This window comes from Patella vulgata, chromosome 4 (assembly GCF_932274485.2).
Source record: "Patella vulgata chromosome 4, xgPatVulg1.2, whole genome shotgun sequence".
In the NCBI taxonomy this organism is placed as follows: domain Eukaryota; kingdom Metazoa; phylum Mollusca; class Gastropoda; family Patellidae; genus Patella; species Patella vulgata.
The window spans coordinates 86,864,266-86,883,777 of NC_065882.2; the positions used below are offsets into that span (position 1 = coordinate 86,864,266).

Sequence of the window (19,512 nt, forward strand, 5' to 3'; positions counted from 1 at the left end):
TGTACGTGATGACGAGTAGGGTCGCCTATGGGTTTTCCCCGGGTCCCATGGTTTCTTCCCCCTGCTAATTTAAGACCCCTACACGCAAGCGAAATTATTGAAATAAAATTGAACCATATGTTAGTCCCGAAATGACCTAGTTTGTGTCAAGTTGATGTTAAATCCTCTCTCTCTCTCTCTCTCTCTCTCTCTCTCTCTGTTATTGAGTCAAGTTGCATGGTTTTAAGCTCCAGCTTGTACATGACAAGGAATAGGGTCGGCTGTCTAACCTCGTATTGTATAATTTTAGATAAAATATTGTATCGTATAAAATATTGTATAATTTTAGGTAAAATATTAACAGCTTTATATGATTATTCTGCCAGAACACAAGATGACCTGACCTTTCAAAAAGGTGACAAAATGAAACTCAAAGACGATAGGTGAGTAACTGACCTACGGGGTTTAGGTGACCTTCTGGTCTAACCATGCCCTTCATATCATCAGGGGTGGCTGACTGGTGTTTCACATGCCCTTCATATCATAATAGAATGTAACACATGAACTTACAACTAAGGTTCGTTGACCACCTAGTCTTATCACATGCCCTTCAGATCGTGACTGGGAGCTGTTCCGCCGAATGATCAAGCACATGCCCTTCGGATCATGACCGATGGGCTGGGTGGCCGAGTCATCAAACACATGCTCTTCAGATCATGACTGGGGGCTGGGTGATCAAGCAGATGCTCTTCAGATCATGACTGGGGGCTGGGTGATCAAGCAAATGCTCTTCAGATCATGACTGGGGGCTGGGTGATCAAGCAGATGCTCTTCAGAACATAAGGCATGTAAATCCATCTAAGTGCTGTGGCTTCGATCCCAAGTGATGTTGATTTGTGATTTATATATTAATTGTTAGTAACAGTGATATTGATTGGCTATTTGTATATTAATGGTTTATTACAGTGATGTTGATTGGTCATTTATTTAAATGTTTGTAACAATGATGTTGATTGGGTGATTTCTATATTAAATGTTTATTACAGTGATTTTGATTGGTGATTTATATATTAATTTTTTATTTTTACAGTGATGGTGATTGGTGGTTAGCAATACATGATAATGGATCAGAAGGATATGTACCAAGGAATTACGTCGCTCTGGAAAACACCCTCGAATCACAAGAGTAAGTCACCTGAGAGCATCAATGTGTCAGAAGACCAGTGATCGTTTTTTAAAATTTAACAGAAATAAGGGGCTGAAAGGTAGTACGCTAACTCAGAGGATTACACAAATTGTCAATTCATGATATCTGAATCACCTGACATGTGAGCTTTAGGTCATAAGTTTTTTCATTGAGTTAGGTGACGTGGATTCAATCCCACACCTGTACGTGGCAAGGAATGGGATCGTCTGTCCAACCTCGTGGATTTTCTACAGATCCTCCTATTCCCTCCCACTGTTAAAAAAACTTAGACACAAGCAAAGTATTGAATACAATTTAACCATATGTTAATCTCAAATGACGTCAGACATTGGATTAACCAATCAGCGTTGACATGTCTAGTGGGTTACCCACAGTTCTGTGCACCACACGCCAAGACCTCGCCATAACAGACTGTTTCTTGGCTAATCCCTCACATCAATCAGAACGAGGTTTATATAACAACTCTTCCAGATCCTAGTGTAGTAAAAACAAATAAAACGAAACGAAATATGATCTGTGTTTTAACCAGATTGTCCGGATCCCAGACAGAATTTTGAATCCTTTTACCTTGCATTCATGGATAACTGCTCTCTCTCCCTCTCTCTCCCCCCTCTCTCTCTCCCTCTCTCTCCTTCTCTCTCTCCCTCTCTCTCCCTCTCTCTCTCTCTCTCCCCCTCTCCCTCTCTCTCCCCCTCTCTCTCCCCCTATCTCTCTCTCTCTCTCTCCCTCTCTCTCTCCCCCTCTCTCTCTCTCTCTCTCTCTTTTCCTCTCTCTCTCTCCACTGTTATTTTGTATCAAGTTGAAGTAGCTTTCAAAGTTTACACTGTTACATTTCTGGGTTTTTTGTTGTATGCGGTATCCCGTCTTGATTGACCCAGATTAACCCAGATTAAGCCAGATTGAGAAGAAAAGTAGAATATTAAACCGATGTTATTTATGATTTATATGCGTACATGTATGGTTGTTATTTTAGATGGTTTATGGGGCAGATTACGAGAAAAGAAGCTGAACGTCAAATATTAACGCCAGGATTAAGTTGCGGAACATATCTAGTTAGAGAAAGTGAAACATGTCCAGGTTCGTACGTATTTTTATCTGCCGACTTTCAAAGGAAGCAAGGAAATATTAAAATGGATCTGTCCGTCTGTCTGTCAGTCACAATAACTCTGCTTCTAACAGAGTTAATTTGTTCAGACTGGGCCTAGCGATTCATTAGGTGGATGACATAACCGAGTGGTTTGGGATATGATAACTTTGATTCTAATTGAGTGAGCAGGATGATTATGTTGACACACAATCTGGTTCTTATTAAGTTAGCCTGTGTAGTAATATGGATGAGAAACGTAAATCTGTGATGATATCAAATATGAATTTGATATATGAGTAGGCCATAGTGCCACTGCCTGGGCAAAATTTCACACTGTATGGCGTATGCCTGTCTTCATTAGCCCAGTATAAGAGTAGAACAGTAGGACGTGAAACCCCATTTTATTTCACTTATCAGTAATCGATTTTTTGGAGTGGAAGCCATTGTTATATTATGTATGTTATGTTTTCAGGGGCGTATAATAATGAAAGAAATATATTATATTACAGGGGCGTATGTATTAACAATGAGAGATTATGTTGAATCGCGAGGGGATTGTGTTAAACATTATAAAGTACGCAGTCTGGATAACGGTGGATGTTACATTACAGCACGAAGAACATTTAATAATGTTATTGAACTTGTTCACTTCTATAAAGGTAAGAATAAAACTCAGTAAATATTTGTCACCTCAGAATGAAACTCGAAGAATAAAACTCAATAAATATTCGTGACCTGAGATAGAAACTCACAAGTCTTGTACGATAGAAACGGGGAGCCACAGTGGTTCTGTGAGTAAGATGTTGGCTCGCTAACCTGTAGGTCCAATCTTGCGATCCTTGTCCCGTCTTCATTAGCCCAGTTTAAGAGCAGAACAGTAGGATGTTAAACCCCATTTCATTTCATTTCAATTTCTGTGCTCATAGAGAAAATTCATTGTGATTTTCCGTCGTGGCTCCCCCTGGCTAGGGACAGCGGTCTAGTCGTTCGGATGGGATGAAAAAAGAAGGTCCTGTGTACACATTGGTGTGCACGTAAAAGATCCCTTGGCTGTTGGAATTCGATATAAGAGTAGGCCATAGCGCTGCTTTACTGGCAAAATTTACCTCATAGCACACTGCATGGCATATGCCCGTCTTTATTAGCGCAGTCGGAGCAGAACAGTAGGACGTTAAACCCCATTTTTCATTGTGGTAGTTACCATCAATCCACACATCTTGTCAAAACTACAACCATCGACAAATTTGCTCAGAATAAAGTAATTTGGATGATATTTTCAATATATTTATTTTTCATTATCTTATTTTAAAATATTATAGGAAGAATGTCCTGTTCATTATCTAAATCTTACATAATGCCCATTTAATTCAACGAAATCGGTTTATGTTAGAAAATAGACAAAAAAATAACACAAAACCACATGTACTCATTCGAATGTATGTAAAAAAAACTTGCGATGTGAGCAAAACGCTGCTATGTGAGCAAAGTTTCTCGTAGAGCACGGCACTACATTGACCCGGGTGGGTGCAGAAGAGTAGCGCTACATTGACCCGGGTGGGTGCAGAAGAGTAGGGCATTCAAAAAAAAAAAGTTTCATTCCATTTCTGTACTCTTAATCCAGTTTCCTCCCACTTCTAAAGACCCGTACGCGCAAGCGAATTATAGAAATAAAATTGAACCATGTGTTAGTCCCAAAATGACCGGGTTTGTGTCGAGTGGATGTTAAATCCTATTTCTCTCTCTCTCTCTCTGTACTCTTAACATTATAGGTGTGAAATTTGGAAAATATGTTTATTGACTTCTTAAAAAAAAAAGGTGGGGAGTGGGGAAATATCACAAATGAAAACAGAACTCAGTTATCTTATCTTTTTCTCCAGATTCAGCAGACGGTTTGTGTCGTCAGTTAACAGATCCATGTCCGAAACCAAAGCCAGTTATGGATGATTTATCCAAGGAAACCAGAGACGATTGGGAAATTCCACGAGAAACTTTAACGTTCGGTAAACGACTGGGTGCTGGTCAATTTGGTGAAGTATGGAAAGGTAAATTGATCATCAATATGATTTATTGCATTTATTTCCTTTTAATTTTACGATTATTGCAAACATGTTCCCCAAAAAAACAAGGGAGATTGAGAGGAAAAAATGTGCTGGGCAAGACCTTTTTACGAAAGCCCAGAAGGCTCATTCCAAATTCCAAATTTGATATTTTGCCCCCCCCCCCCCCTGTCATTTTTCCAACACTAGTCATATTTAGATGATTCACTAGCAGATTGCGATAAAAACGAAAAAATTTGTACATACTTGTACTTATATAAGCTTCAAAGAAACAAAAAAAATTCATGCAGAACTACCCATTTCAATTTTGAACTTTGATATTCATGGGCTCCATTGACTCTTATGGACCCTGGGGCGGCACACCGCCAGCACCCCCCCCCTTCCCATTTTGTGAGGGCTGAAAGCAGAAGACTATTAACATGGGTTCAGATGGCTGTCCGTCAAGCACGGGATATAATAAGTCTAATTGAGGTAGAATGTTCAGACTTGGTGTAGTTTGTTTGTTAGTCTAATGATGTGATTAAATTTCACGATGAACATCTTCTGCTTATGCTAAGCATTGAAATGGGGTTTAACATCCTACCATTCTGTTCCGACTGGGCAGATGAAGACAGCTTATGCTAAGCAGAGGTGACCAATTTGGGACCCATTTCTAATGAAACCTGTGCGCAAACAAATTATTTGAAATAAACACGTATTGTATGTTAGTCCCAACTTGACCTAGTTTATGTTGAGTGGGCGTTAAAGATTAAAACCTCCTCTTGTTTTTTTTCCAGGACAATATATGGAGTCGACAGACGTAGCCATTAAAACACTGAAAGTAGGAACCATGTCGCCCGAAGCATTTTTAGCGGAAGCTCAAATCATGAAGGAATGTAGACATGATAAGCTAGTCCGACTTTACGCCGTCTGCACCAAGGAGGAGCCTATTTATATTATAACTGAACTGATGACAAACGGTGCCTTGTTAGAATATCTACGAGAAACTGATGTGATAGAACTCCCAGTTCTTATTGACATGGCTGCTCAGGTAATCTTATTGATTTGGTTGCTCAGGTAATCTTACTGGGGGGTTGAATTGCCTAATGGTTACCATGTGCGTGTTGTATCATAAGGTCTGTCATTGAGTCAACTGGCATGGTTTTGATTCCCCGGTTGTAAGTGACAAGGAGTAGGGTCGCCTGGTCAACCACGTGGGTTTTCTCTGGGTCATTTTGGGACTAACATATGGTTCAATTTTTATTTCAATAATTTGCTTGCGCATAGGAGTTTTAGCAGTGGGAGGAAACCGGTAGACCCGGAGAAAACCAACAAGGTTGGACATGTCTCCTCACACTGTGAAAGACGAACCATATGTTAGACACGTTAAACCCCATTTTTCTTTCTCTCTATTTCTCCCTCTCTCTCTCTCTCTCTTCTCTCTCTCTCTTAAACACTGTTACTCTCATTCCATTGATAATTTATTACATATGACCTAAAATAACCCCAACTTCCATTAATATTTTATTACATCAGTCCTAAAATAACCCGAACTTAAGTTCAATTGATAATTTATTTGAAAAAAATAACTTACCCCAATTTGAGATAATAATTTATGATATTTTTGAGTTTTTATGAGAATTTATTATTATATTTTAATATAGATTGCAAGTGGTATGAGTTATCTAGAAGGAAGGAAATTCATTCATCGTGATTTAGCTGCTAGAAATATTCTCGTTGGTCAAAATAACGAAGTGAAAGTAGCAGATTTTGGTTTAGCTAAAGTTATAGAAGATGATGAATATAACCCGAAACAAGGTACGTATAACAAGTTTTATCATTGTCTCAATTTATACATAGATAATCGGGGGGTTGAATGACCGAATGGTTAGCACGTGCGTGCTGTATCAAACGGTCTGTTATTGAGTCAACTGGTGGGGTTACGATTTCCCGGTTGTACGTGACAAGGAGTAGGGTCGCCTGTCCAACCTCATGGGTTTTCTCTGAGTCCTCCGGTTTCCTCCCACTGCTAAAGACTCCTACGCGCAAACGAATTATTGAAATAAAATTGAAACATGTGATGTGATAGTCCCGAAATGACCTTGTTTGTGTCGAGTGGACACTAAACCCCATCTCTCTCCCTTTAGGCCTGAAATGTTATATAAATTATTAATTAGACATTAATTAACTTATCCAGACCATAATCAACAATCGATGTCATCGCTAGCCTGTGATGTTTACTGGATTTGAATACATTTTGTGATGGATGATTTAACATCAAAATGGATAATCAAGACTTTGTTTTTTATCGTACTGACTTTAGTAATGATGATCGAGGTTAGGCCTAAAATTCAAACACTGATATCTCATTTCAGAGTGGAGTAATTTGACTGAAATTTTCATCATATTCTATTTATGCTATTAATTTTTTTAACTATTATATCAAGAACTGTCAGTTCTTTATCTAATCTCCCATAATGTCCCTTTAAACATCTGGCTCCAAGTTCACAAAGTATTCTCAGACTTCAGTTAAGAATTTATTCAACTTTCAATCACTGTTTATGAGAAATATCTTTGATCCAGAAACACAAAACATTGTACATAGATAGTTTCTTATTGATGTATTTGATACATTAAAACAACAAAAGTTGTATAAAGGGCTATATTTTAGTTAAAATAAGGAGAACAATTTTTAGTAAATTCTTAATTTAAGTCTGAGAATGCTTTGTGAATTCGGGGCCTGGATTAATGAAAATAGACATACAGTGGGTTATGAGGGAAACACCAACCAGTGGAAACCTGGATGAGAGGAACTCGATACTGAGATGGATCAGGGAACCTTGTTAGTCAGTGTCAGCGCAATACTCCCTCAACCACCATGACTCCATGATACTGTTTTAACAAATATATACCATTTAATTATCTAACTAAATCTATGTATTACAGGTGCTAAATTCCCTATTAAATGGACAGCGCCAGAAGCAGCTCTATATGGTAAATTCACCATCAAATCTGATATATGGTCATATGGTATTCTTGTTATGGAACTAATGACAAAAGGACAGGTACCATATCCAGGTAGGTTTTTATAAAACAATCAAATATCCTCTATTATATATGTGGTAGGTAAGTGACTGATTGATCTAACTCATCAGTATCAGGGGGGTGGGTGGGGGGTGAATGGTCTAACACATACGCTTTAGATCATGAGGTCTGTCATTGAATCAAGTTGCATGGGTTCGATTCCCAGCTTGTACGGGACAAGAGGTAGGGTCGTCTGTCCAATCCTGTGGGGTTATTCTGTGTCAAAGACCTCCGGACGTAGGCACATTGTTGAAATGAAATTGAACCATGTGTTAGTCCCAAAATGGACTAGCGAAAACATGTCAGCTTAATGATGCAGTATTTTACACTAAATGTTATATAGAGAATTTCCAAATATACACAATAATCAATCAACTAGACGCTGTCCTCGGTCCTGCACCACCGACGAGGGGAAACTCCACTGCAAAATCCAAGGGAACTTACACAGCCAACACTGGCTTGAACTTTGAACCACACAAACTTCCTAAATATAGACAGAAGATACCCACTTAGTTAATCAAATCGGGGGGTTGGATGGCCGGATGGTTAGTAGACTGTATCATAAGGTCAGTCATTGAGTCAACTGTCGTGGTTTCGATTCCCCGGTTGTATGTGACAAGGAGTAGGGTCGCCTGTCCAACCTCGTAGGTTTTCTCCAGGTCCTCCGGTTTCCTCATACTGCTAAATACCCCAACGCGCAAGCGAATTATTGAAATAAAATTAAACCATGTTAGTACTGAAATGTGTTAGAGTGGACATTAAACCCCATTGCTGTCTCTTTCTCTCTCTTCGGCCATTTTTTTTTTCTTAACCAGATCAACAAGATTTCGTTCTAAAACCATTTTGTCATTTTATTTGTAATGTTAAAGTGATTTTTATGTATGGTGTGACCTTGCTAGTGGAGCAGGACGGAGGGCCTGGCAAGGGACAATGTATAGTCATTCGGAAGGGACGGAAAACAGGTCCTCTGTACACATTGGCGTGTATGTAAAGATATTTTGGCAGTTGGAATTCGGTGCCCATCTTCATTAGCCCAGTTGGTGCAGAACCCCATTTCATTTTTTGTGTGTTTTTTACAGGTATGGGTAATCGTGAAGTTTTGGATCAAGTCGAACGAGGATACAGAATGCCACGCCCTAAAAATTGCCCACAGCCAGCTTACGATATGGTTTTGAAATGTTGGGATAAACGCTCAGAAAATCGACCAACTTTTGAATATTTGTTTAATTTTTTCGATGATTATTTTATTTCTACGGAACCAAGTTATAAAGACGCGGAATAAATAGTATTTATTATTCATACATTCTAATTGTTATTATCATCTGGGGGGATTTGTTTATTTAAACCGGGAAGCTATGCAACCCCCTTTTTTTACGATCTGAAGCAGGGTTTTTGTTTCAGTGAAATTGACTTGCAACTGTCACTTAGTTTACATGACATGGAATTAAAATTTCAAAGCATTTAAAAACCTTAAAATACAATATAAGGAATTAAATTTATAGTTTTTATGTTTCTAAACACTTAAAGAAATAGGATAATGATTGTCATATTCCTTTAAATAAAAAAATCTTGTTAATCGGAGGTAATTAAGATACGTGAAAACTTGACAAACATCTAAAACTTGGAATTGACAGCCCTTATCTAAATGTATATTGAAATTAAATTCGACCTGCTGTATTTTCTAAATTGACATCTGATTGGCTTCTTGTAATAATCAGATAATTTCATTGGATTACATAGTTTAGAAAATGTTCTTATAAGGATGGCTAGCTAATTTATTTTCACATATTTGAACCAGGAACTATTTGTTTTAAGGCCAACGCTCTTCAAAAACAAAGTCTAAGGCTCCGAGTACAATCGGTCAGAAGCATGGCGTGCATGTTTAGACATTTATACATGGACTATTGATCGATATAACTTCGTAATTCCAAGATGGCTGTTTCCTAGTTGATAGTAGAGTCGTACTTGTTAATTCCGAGATGGCGCTGTTTCCAGATGTTTAATAGTGTCGTATTAACTGTTTAATTCCTGAGTATTTTATTTGTTAATGATTTTCTTGTTTTAAAGAGACCATGTTATTGAGGACAACTGTCAATGATTTTAATTTGTTTGTTATTGAGATCAATGTGAATTCAATGATAATTTAGTTAATTTTTTTTATATATTCTAAATAGTTGCTTGTCTTATACCATGTAGCATGTTGCTCAACATGTCCTCCATCTTGACATATGAATATTATTATAACAACCAGGCAATCACCTTTCTGTAAGTTATGCAATGTCACATGCGGTTAGCTAACGGTCATTTTGCTCAACCAATTAATGGAAGACGCAGGAATACAACATTGTTAAAGCCCTATTTAAACTCCTCAACCATATTTACATAAATTTACAAGGGAATGGAAGAACGAGGCTAGACATATTCCACAAGATATGTCAAACGGTGACACCATATTCATATCTGGAGAGCATGTGCATTAAGTACTATCGGTGTAGACTGGAATAACCAGACGCTAGAGATTGCCATTCGATTGAGACTTCTGGCGTACTTCGCCGAACATAACTGATTTGAAATTAGAATATAAAAATGTAAATCAGTTTATATACATTCATTTTAAATTATTTATATGTGTTGCGAGTCGCGACCCATTTGTTTCAATTTCTAGGTCCCAAATATTAGCTATTTAGCTCCTTTAAAATTAGATAACATCTGGGTCCTTATTCCTGAAAACTTAAACTAGAAATTTTAAGAATCCTGGTTTTTCATTGGCTAAAAGCTAAAATTTGTACTAATATTTTAATCCCCAACCAATCAAAAAGCAGGATCCTTAAAATATTTTAGTTTAAGTTTTTGTGAATTAGGCCCCTTTCCTTTGTTTACCTTTAATAGGCATTTAGTAATTGGATATATTAAAACAAAGTACAATTTGATGGAAACATAATTACTGAGTTTAATACTAAGCGACGTTTCGACGCGTATACTCTCGTCTTTATCAACTATGTGTGTTGACGGTAGACATATATATATATATAATATGCAACAACAGTAACCATGAAATACAATTTAAACTTATGCTAGGTTCAAACTGCCGTGTGGTGCTTTACGACAGGGCTGTCCCTATTGAGTCCACGATCTGGTACGCTTCGATACGATCAACACGATTGCTACAACTGATCTCAATATATGAGAAGACCTGATAGGATCACCACGATTACTCCACGATTAAAACCACCATTTCAATCATAGCGTGAATCGTGATAGTGGGAATCTAGCATTATGGGTAACGTTGTATTGTAATAAACTCAGTAATTGTTTATCGTTATTTGTAAATATGATTATAGATACCTCGAGGGCCTTACACAAAACTATTATATATTTATATAAAACTAAAATCTTGAATATTTTTTATACGTTCATATATTTTATATCAATTTAATCATATTATATAGATATTTATTATTATCATGTTATCAATTTCTGTATACGGATCTAGATTGACAATTTGATATACATCTATAAGGCAAACAGGGTTGGATTCACATACTTGTATACCCCAGGACAAAGTCTTCAGTGGGCCCTGAAATTTAAATTACAGGGGGTCCCCAGATACATGTGGGTCCTAGACCAATGCCCTTCTATGCATATTGATAACTAGGTTAGAATCAGGTTCAGTAAATCCCTGAAAAACATTTTCATGATGTTGTCGCGCTACAAAGCACGAGCCGGATAGAAAAATTACGTGAAGATTCAACTTCATGAAACTAAATTCCAATCACTTACCCTGGATTGCCGGTTACTTGAGTTTTTTTTATTTGTTTATTTGTAAATTGATTAACTGTAAAAAAACCTTTTATTATTAATACTTATATTGCTTTATCAAAAAAAAAGAATTAAATTAAAATTTAAAAACAAAACATTGTCAACAAACCATCAAGACATCAAGCCTGTTTCCCTGGAAACGGTCCCGTTACATTTGTATTACTTTATTAGACAGACATTTTTTGCTGGTGTAAAAACATGCGAAAACACAACGAAAAAGCATACATGAAAAACAGGCCCTAGACAGGGAGTGAAAGTTAAGAATTATATTTTTTCATTAAAATATTTAACTAGTATTATTTGTATCAGGATGTTTAATATGTTTTATTAGCTGGCCTGGTAATCGGGGCCCAATTTAACAACTACTGGTGGGGTTGTGCCTTTAACTCCGCAAGCCTATGTTGCTCCCTGGTCCGGACTACTTCTATACACCAATATCAGCTTCGGGACAGCCCTTAACAAACGACAGTCACAAATATTAATATAGCTATTAAAAACACAGAAAAAGAGAAATATTTGTTAGATACAATGGCTGACAATGTCCGTAAGTAACAGGTGCCTTGTTAATTTATATGGCTGTTTCTTAGAAACTTTTTATATTAGATTTTAAGGAGAAATGAACAAATGACAACAGAGTGAGGTCTTGTTTACACTGTAACGCCTGTTTTACATGTGCATGCTTTTTGTGGCATCACTGGCGAACAGGGCTGCCTGATGCATGCACAAATATAATGGGACCGAACGAATGCCACAAATCACATATATGGAAAACAAGCTTTACGCTTTATTTCATCATGGAGATATTCTAAGTTATTTGTTTTCTACAAAAAATATATACCGGTAGATTGTGGTTAGAATATTGCCAAAATCTCTTGAGTGCCTTGTACGTCGTCGTTGTTTTCAATTTTATAAAATATATTTGTATCACAGTTTCATGTACATATTTTAACAGATACTGAAATCATTTTCCTTGAAATAATCAGTCGTAGATTTAACTGGTTTTTATGTCATCTGAAAAGTGATTCCTTTGTTAATCTCAAATTAATCTCATTGTAGATTTAAATGTTTATATGTCAACTGAAAGTTGATTCCTTCCTTATTCTAAAATAATTGATTAATATTGATCTCTATAAATGTTCTATTTCTACCAGTCATAATAAAGTATCAAATGTTAAGGTCAGCTCAATTTGTGTCAAGGTCACTGATATGTAAATAAGGTTAGGGCACGTGATTGTTGGCGAGATTGTAGGTTAGGGTTAGGGTCAGCATTGGGACTAAGGCTAAGTCCAGGGTTAAGGTTGGGATTAGCACTAGCCCTGTTGACATCTCGTGAGCTGGCCTTATCATTTAGCACTAACCAGTGTAGGGATTTCACCGTTATCATTGGAAATATTTTTAGTGATTAACACCCAGTGGATTTAATGCCTTATGCCCAGGACGTCGACATTGTTTTTGTATAAATCATAAAAGATTAATTTGTTATTGCCTATAAAAACAATGGCCACATCCTGAGAAGACACCGATTTATTAAAACCAAAGTCTATGTTGTCTTTATGAAGCCAGTATATTATTTTTAATTCATGGACCACTATCATTGTTTTTACTTCATCAAGCTTGTTGTGTTATAACTTTATTTTAAATTTCAAGAAGATATAATTTAGTCATTGTAAATGTATAGTCACGCTTTAATCTTGCTTCGTTCATCACGTATTTCATACCTTGATTAAATACATGATCTAAACATTCACCATATAAGACTATAATAGTGATAGGTGTAGTATATTAGGTAGGATATGCTGACAATTTCTAGAATATCTGATGTTATTTTTTTGTGCTTTTGTATTATTGCCCGTGTAGGACATGACAAGGTCGGCCAATGAAGTCAAGGTATCTGATACATGTTGTTACAGTACCTTAACACATTCTGGTATTTTATTCGCAAAAATTTAAACTAAAAATTTTTTAAGAATGCACACCACACTGCCGAGACAGTTCATCGGGATTTTCCGGAGTGGTTTCCCCTTGTCAGTGGTGCATGACGAGGGGCCTGACCAGGGTAGCTGTCTAGTTATTTGGATTGAATGAAAAACCGAGGTACCGTGTACACATTGGCATACACGTAAAAGATCCCTTGGCTGTTGGAATTCGATATAAGACAGTAAGACGTTAAACCCCATTTCATCTCAAGATTATACTAAGATTTTAACGCCAAACGGCTGCATCTTCAGAATATTTTAACTTAAGATTTTGTGAATAAATCCTCCTTGTTTTTTTAACTTTAATATATTTTTAAACCACTTAAATATTAGATAAACTATTTTATTTATATAAAGGATTTATTTGTATATTTCTCATTTAGTGCAATCATCGATTTACATTTTTTTGCGACGACATTCTATTCGATGAAGAATGACTTTTTGTTTTGTTAAGATTAGTTTAAAGTTGGATTACTTAGATGATTGGGGCCATGGGGCCATATTTGGGCCATGATGATTGGGGCCTTGGGGCCATGATGATTGGGACCATGATGATTGTTTTGTTAATGAAATGGAGGTTATTTTTCTTCTTCTATTAGTGATATTGGGGACAAGTTGTCTTATTTTGTTATTTTAGCGCATGTGCAGGGGTCTGTCCTGTTGGAGAAGGTGGCAGACGCCCCTATCTCCAAGCCACATACGCTCACACCAGGGATCGAAACCACAACCGGCCAGCTAGAGGTCGAAGGGTGACACTCTAGACCACTCTAGGCCTCCCAACCCCTTCGTTCGTTCGTTTCTAGACTTTTACGTCCACTTTCACCTAAGGTGATATCGTAGACCAGTCATCCCAACCCCCTAAGAAATCCAGCTTTATAGTATGTTTTGTTAATTAGGCCAAACTCGAGAATACCTGTGTTTACGGTTTTTCAATCGGGACCCAATTTAACCATAAACACAGGTAGTTTTATGTTTGGCCTTAAAAGTGTGGAATATTTTTTTATGTTTGATGTTTTGTGCTTCTATTTGTTTTTTTTCTTTTTGTGTGAAAATAATGTAAATATTTATAAAATAAATATATAATATATTACTGTCCTTTTTCTATCTCTTATTCACCACTCACTGCTCATTTTAGTCCGGAGGTCATGGATTCGCTCCCGGTGTTGGCAGAGAAAGTTCATCAGGGTTTTCCATCGTGATTTCTCCCTTGTCTTTGGTCTAGGATGGAAGGACTGACAAACATAGCTATCTAGTCATTCGGATGGGATGAAAATCTGAGGTCCCTTGTGCACGTAAAAGATCTATTGGCAGTTGGAATTTGATATGATAGGTTGTATGGAGCAATTTCCCTCATAGCACATTGTATGGCATACTTCCGGCTTCATTAGCCCAGTCGGAGCAGAACAGTAGGACGTTAAACCCCATTTCATTTCATTCATAATAGAGGGTTTGGGTGCACTTTAAATAATAAGTTCTGTCATTGATTCAAGTGGTGTCGTTTTGATTTCCCACAAGGAGATGGGTCGTCTGTCTAAATTCATGGGTTTTCTCCAGGTCCTCTGGTTCCCTCCCATTGCTAAAGAACCCTACGCGCAAGGCAATTTGTGCAATAAAATTGAACTATATGTTAGTCCCGAATTGACCTAATTTGTGACGAGTGGTTGTTAAACCCTCATTTCTCTCACTCTTTTTAGTCCTTTTTGTCAGTATAGGGGGTGAGGGAATTCGGATAGATCTAGCTGCCTCTAGATGAAAAAAATTGTCTTAAACTTTTGTTCTGGATAGAGAAACTTTGTAATTGGAATCCTGGAGGTCTCCTGTTCCTTTCCTGTGTTGGCTGAGGTAGTTTCTCAGGGTTTTTCCAGCATGGTTTCCCCTCATGCAGTATGGAGGGCCTGATAAGAACAGCTGTCTAGTCCTTAGGATGGGAAAAAAACAAAGTCACATAGCAGAGAGAGAGAAATGGGGTTTAACGTCCACGCGACACAAACTAGGTCATTTTGTGACTAACATATGGTTCAATTTATTTCACTAGTTCTCTTGTGCTTAGGGGTCTTTAGCAGTGGAAGGAAACTGAAGGACCCAGAGAAAACCCATGAGGTTGGACAGGCAACCCTACTCCTTGTCACATACAACTGGGGAATTAAATCACTTAACATGGTAGAGAAAAGTAGGGATGTTAAATTCCAATTAAAATTAATATTGAAGTAAAATAATATGAAATATTATTTATGGTCTGAATACGATAGTCTAGTAATTAGATACTAACGATCCATATGTACTGAGTTGTATATCTTACAATAATAATTGACCTAGAAATACATACAGAGAGACTAGGTAATTTCGGGACTAACACATGGTTCAATTTTATTTCAATAATTCGCTTGCTTGTAGTGAATTTGGGCAATGGGATGAAACTGTTGGGACCTGGTGAAGACCCAAAAGGTTGGACAGACGACCCTACTCCTTGTCACGTACAAGCGGGGAATCAAAACCATGCCAGTTGACTCAATGACAGACCTTATGATCTAAAGTGAACAAGTTAGACCATTAGCCCCCCTCCCCTCCCTTCCCATACAATTCTAGAGAGAGGGGGAGAAAGAAATGATGTATAACTCAACTCGATGACAGACCTTATGATAAAAAGCGCACCACCAGGATTTGCTGTGTCCGATCCCTTCGCCGGTGTATAATAGTGTACAGTGCCGTCTGTCTAGATGTTAGATATAGCTTTTTAACACACATATAATAATATTCTATAAACACAAGATGATATATTGGTATCTAATTTATTCTTAGATAATAAAATCATTCAAAGTTTTATATAATTACTGTTTGTTCTTCAGCAGGTTTAGGACAGCACAATTACTCTACTTCCATCTATTTGCATAGTACATGCAGAACAATAAATATCTAACAATTTGCATACATAATACTTCTATCTGAATATTATTATTTTGAGCTACACATGAAATTTGAGCTAGTCCTAAGAAATTGAGCTACACATTCTATAAAAGGCATATAATTACATTCATTAGATACAAAAGGATATAGACTCAGAAACAACTGGAGCGATTCCAAAGATAGGTTGCCAGGCAACAAAACATACGCCCACAGCAGCTAAGTAATCCGAGCAGTCCACAAGTGTTGTCACATATTTATTCTTTTGTCAGTAATGAGAACATTGACAACACACGAAAATCTGATTACGAGTAACAACCCATGAAGTAATTAGAATTTGTTTTGCTTGTTTGTCTCATGACCTTAAACAATTTATATTTACTTTAGTCTCTAGTGCGCCCACATGATTTTTTAAAGTGATCAAGGGCCTTAACTCTGGCAGTAATTATCGGAAATTGTTAAAATTGAATAGACTTCTTGGTCTCATGACCTTAAACAGTGTGTATACCGGTAAGTTTAAAGTCAATCAGATATTAACTTTGGCCTCTAGAGCTTCTACAAGATTTTTCAAAGTGATCAAGGGCCATAACTCTGGCAGTAATTATCAAAAATAGTTGAAAATCAATAGGCTTCTCCATCTCATGACATTAAACAGTGCATATAAATCTAAAATCAATCGGATATTAGCTTTAGCCTCTAGAGTGTCCACAAGATATTTCAAGCGATCATGAGCCATAACTCTGGCAGTTATTATCGGAAATCGTTGAAAATCAATAGGCTTCTTCGTCTCATGACCTTAAACACTGTGTATAAATTCAAAGTCAATCGGATATTAACTTTAGCCTCTAAAGCGTCCACCAGCTGGCCAGCCATGAGTGATGACAATATACGATTACATTTCAATGTGGGCATCAGATATTAACTTTAGCCTGTAGAGTGTCCACAAACACTTGTGGACGCCGGACGTAAGGACGGGGGCGACAACAATATACGACCACATTTCAATGTGGGCGTATAAAAACCTAATATTGTTCTACAAAACCCTGTATATAAGATCACCTATGAAAAAGTTGATTGATCAGCAATATACAACATGCAAATATAATAGATTAACTAGAAGGCCTTTCATCGACTCATATTATATAGGTCAGCAGTCAGGTTACATGGTCTACATGTAATTATACAAGATTTACAAACACAGATTGCATAAACAAAGATTTTAAAATATACTTTACACACAGATTTTCTTCATTAAAACATTATAAAACTTGAAATTTCTGTGCCATCAATTTTATTGCAAATTAAAAAAGATGGCAACAAAAAACATGTCATGTAATTAAATCTAACACAGGTTTATAATATTATTTAACTTGCCTACTTTTTTTTTTTTTTTTAAATCTTAACCCTTTGCCACTCGGTACTTCGCGACCTGAGAATTACAATGTTCTAACTAATGTCTCGGTCATAATTGAGTTTGATAGTGAATACTGTTGGTATTACAAAGTTCTGTCTAATAACAGGATTTAAAAGGATACAATATAATGATCTTCCGTCCACAACACAATTACAAATTTCTAATTCACTATGTGCACAATTAGAAATCAGGCTTTACAACCGACTTTCTCAAACAGACCAAAATGTTTGTTAGTATCCTGTAATTCTCAGGTTGCAACTTGTTAACATTGACTACCCCATTTTCATTAATGAAAGTAAGAGAACAATGATACATTAATACCAAGTACATCCTTGAACAGATTAAAACCACTGTTTCTTAGACCATCTCAAACTGCCCCTTGTCACGCCAAAAACTTGCCGTAACAGACCGTTTCATTGGCTAATCCTAGTGTAGTAAAGACAAGTAAACAAAATTTTAAACTACAAAAAACGAAACAAAAATGGATCTGTGTTCTAATCAGATTGCCCGAAAATATGTGAATAGGTTTTCGACCGATTACTAGTTTCTGTGGTCGTGACAGCTGTACATGTGACGGGGTGGTTTGGACGGTCTAAGTGCTAAAGGGTTTACTCACTTTACTTGGTAATAAAATTAATACGAAATTCCGGCATTCACAATTATCAAATATCATACTAGTTTAAACAACTCAAACTACATTGTTTCCATGGCAACGAGGAACAGAAGTGGATATATACTGGACGCAATTCTATAATGACTGGGTAACGTTTCTATAGTCTTTATCAACAGGGCAAGCAAGTAATTGTTTATCAAGCTATAACTGTTAATTACTGAAGAACGTTTTCAATGGATTTCTCTAATCATCATTAGTTCAACAAGTTATAACTTTCTGTTCGTAATGAATTGTCAATCTTTAGCAGTAAAAATACAGACTCAGCCCATCATTCTCCACGCAAGTCTCGCTATCCAGCGTCAGTGTGGACTGTAAGGGAAGACAACTCTGTTTGGGAGATTGTCAGACCATGGGAAAGGCTCACTATCCAGCGTTAGCAGCAGAGGTGTGGACTGTAAGCGAAGATAACTCTGTTTGGGAGATTGTCAGACCATGGTAATGGTGAATATACAATAACACAATAATATAAGACAGGAAAGAATGGAAGCACAAGTTTAACACAAAATACAAAATAAACACTTTGGTTGTTAAAAGCAGCATAAAACATGGAGGATAAACTTTCTTAACTTGATATGTATCATTGTTATTTCATTAAATTATCTCCCCTTATTGATCAGAGTCTAGTAAAGAATTTAAAAACACACAATATTAACACAATCTTATTGTTATATAAGAGTCAGACATTTAGTAAAATATCGATACTGTTTGAATATATTACATAATGTCTTGCTAGATACCATTCAACAACTTATAGAAAATACAGACACTATCCCATTGATTAAAATACACATCTATATTTCGTTTTGTTTTTTATACTTTCGATGGCCTCCACTACATAAAGATCTGACCAGTTGTAGTGGAAGGTCACATCAGGGATCATACAAACGGATTTTGACCCTATGACGTCAGGCATTGATTAATGATGTTTCTAGTGGGTTACCCACAGTTCCATGTACCTCAAGCCAAAACTAGCCGTGTAACAGTCCGTTTCATTGGCTAATCCATCAAATAAACTAGAACGTGGGTTATATAACAACTCTTCCAGATCCTAGTGTAGTAAAGATAAGTAAAATGAAATTTTGAACTATAAAAAAAAATGAAATGAAATAGGATCTGTGTTTTAATCAAATTGTATTGAAATTGTCACATGAGTCAAATATATCATCTAATATAAAATAACGTATGATTGGCATGTTGCCTGTACCATTATATGAAATAAAATAATAGAACAGCAACATGAAAGGATGACGTCACATCTGTATTTTAAGGTCTGATAAGGAACTCTGACCAGTCTAGGGGTGAAACAAGAGCGTCAACAACTACATGGCATTTTCAG

General features: G+C 36.7%; 1 protein-coding gene across 3 annotated transcripts in view; it reads left to right on the plus strand.

Annotated features, from left to right (window-relative positions):
- Positions 1-14,283, plus strand: part of LOC126819630 (tyrosine-protein kinase SRK2) — a 38,194-nt gene extending 23,911 nt beyond the window's left edge. For all 3 annotated transcript variants that reach the window (XM_050547763.2, XM_050547764.2, XM_050547765.2), the window contains exons 3-11: positions 329-422; positions 1,070-1,165; positions 2,160-2,263; positions 2,783-2,932; positions 4,151-4,315; positions 5,107-5,360; positions 5,974-6,127; positions 7,256-7,387; positions 8,473-14,283. In XM_050547763.2, coding sequence (XP_050403720.1) covers positions 329-422; positions 1,070-1,165; positions 2,160-2,263; positions 2,783-2,932; positions 4,151-4,315; positions 5,107-5,360; positions 5,974-6,127; positions 7,256-7,387; positions 8,473-8,675 — 1,352 coding nt within the window. In that variant the 3' untranslated portion in view covers positions 8,676-14,283. The remainder of the gene's footprint in view (positions 1-328; positions 423-1,069; positions 1,166-2,159; positions 2,264-2,782; positions 2,933-4,150; positions 4,316-5,106; positions 5,361-5,973; positions 6,128-7,255; positions 7,388-8,472) is intronic.
- The last annotated feature ends 5,229 nt before the right edge of the window (positions 14,284-19,512 follow it).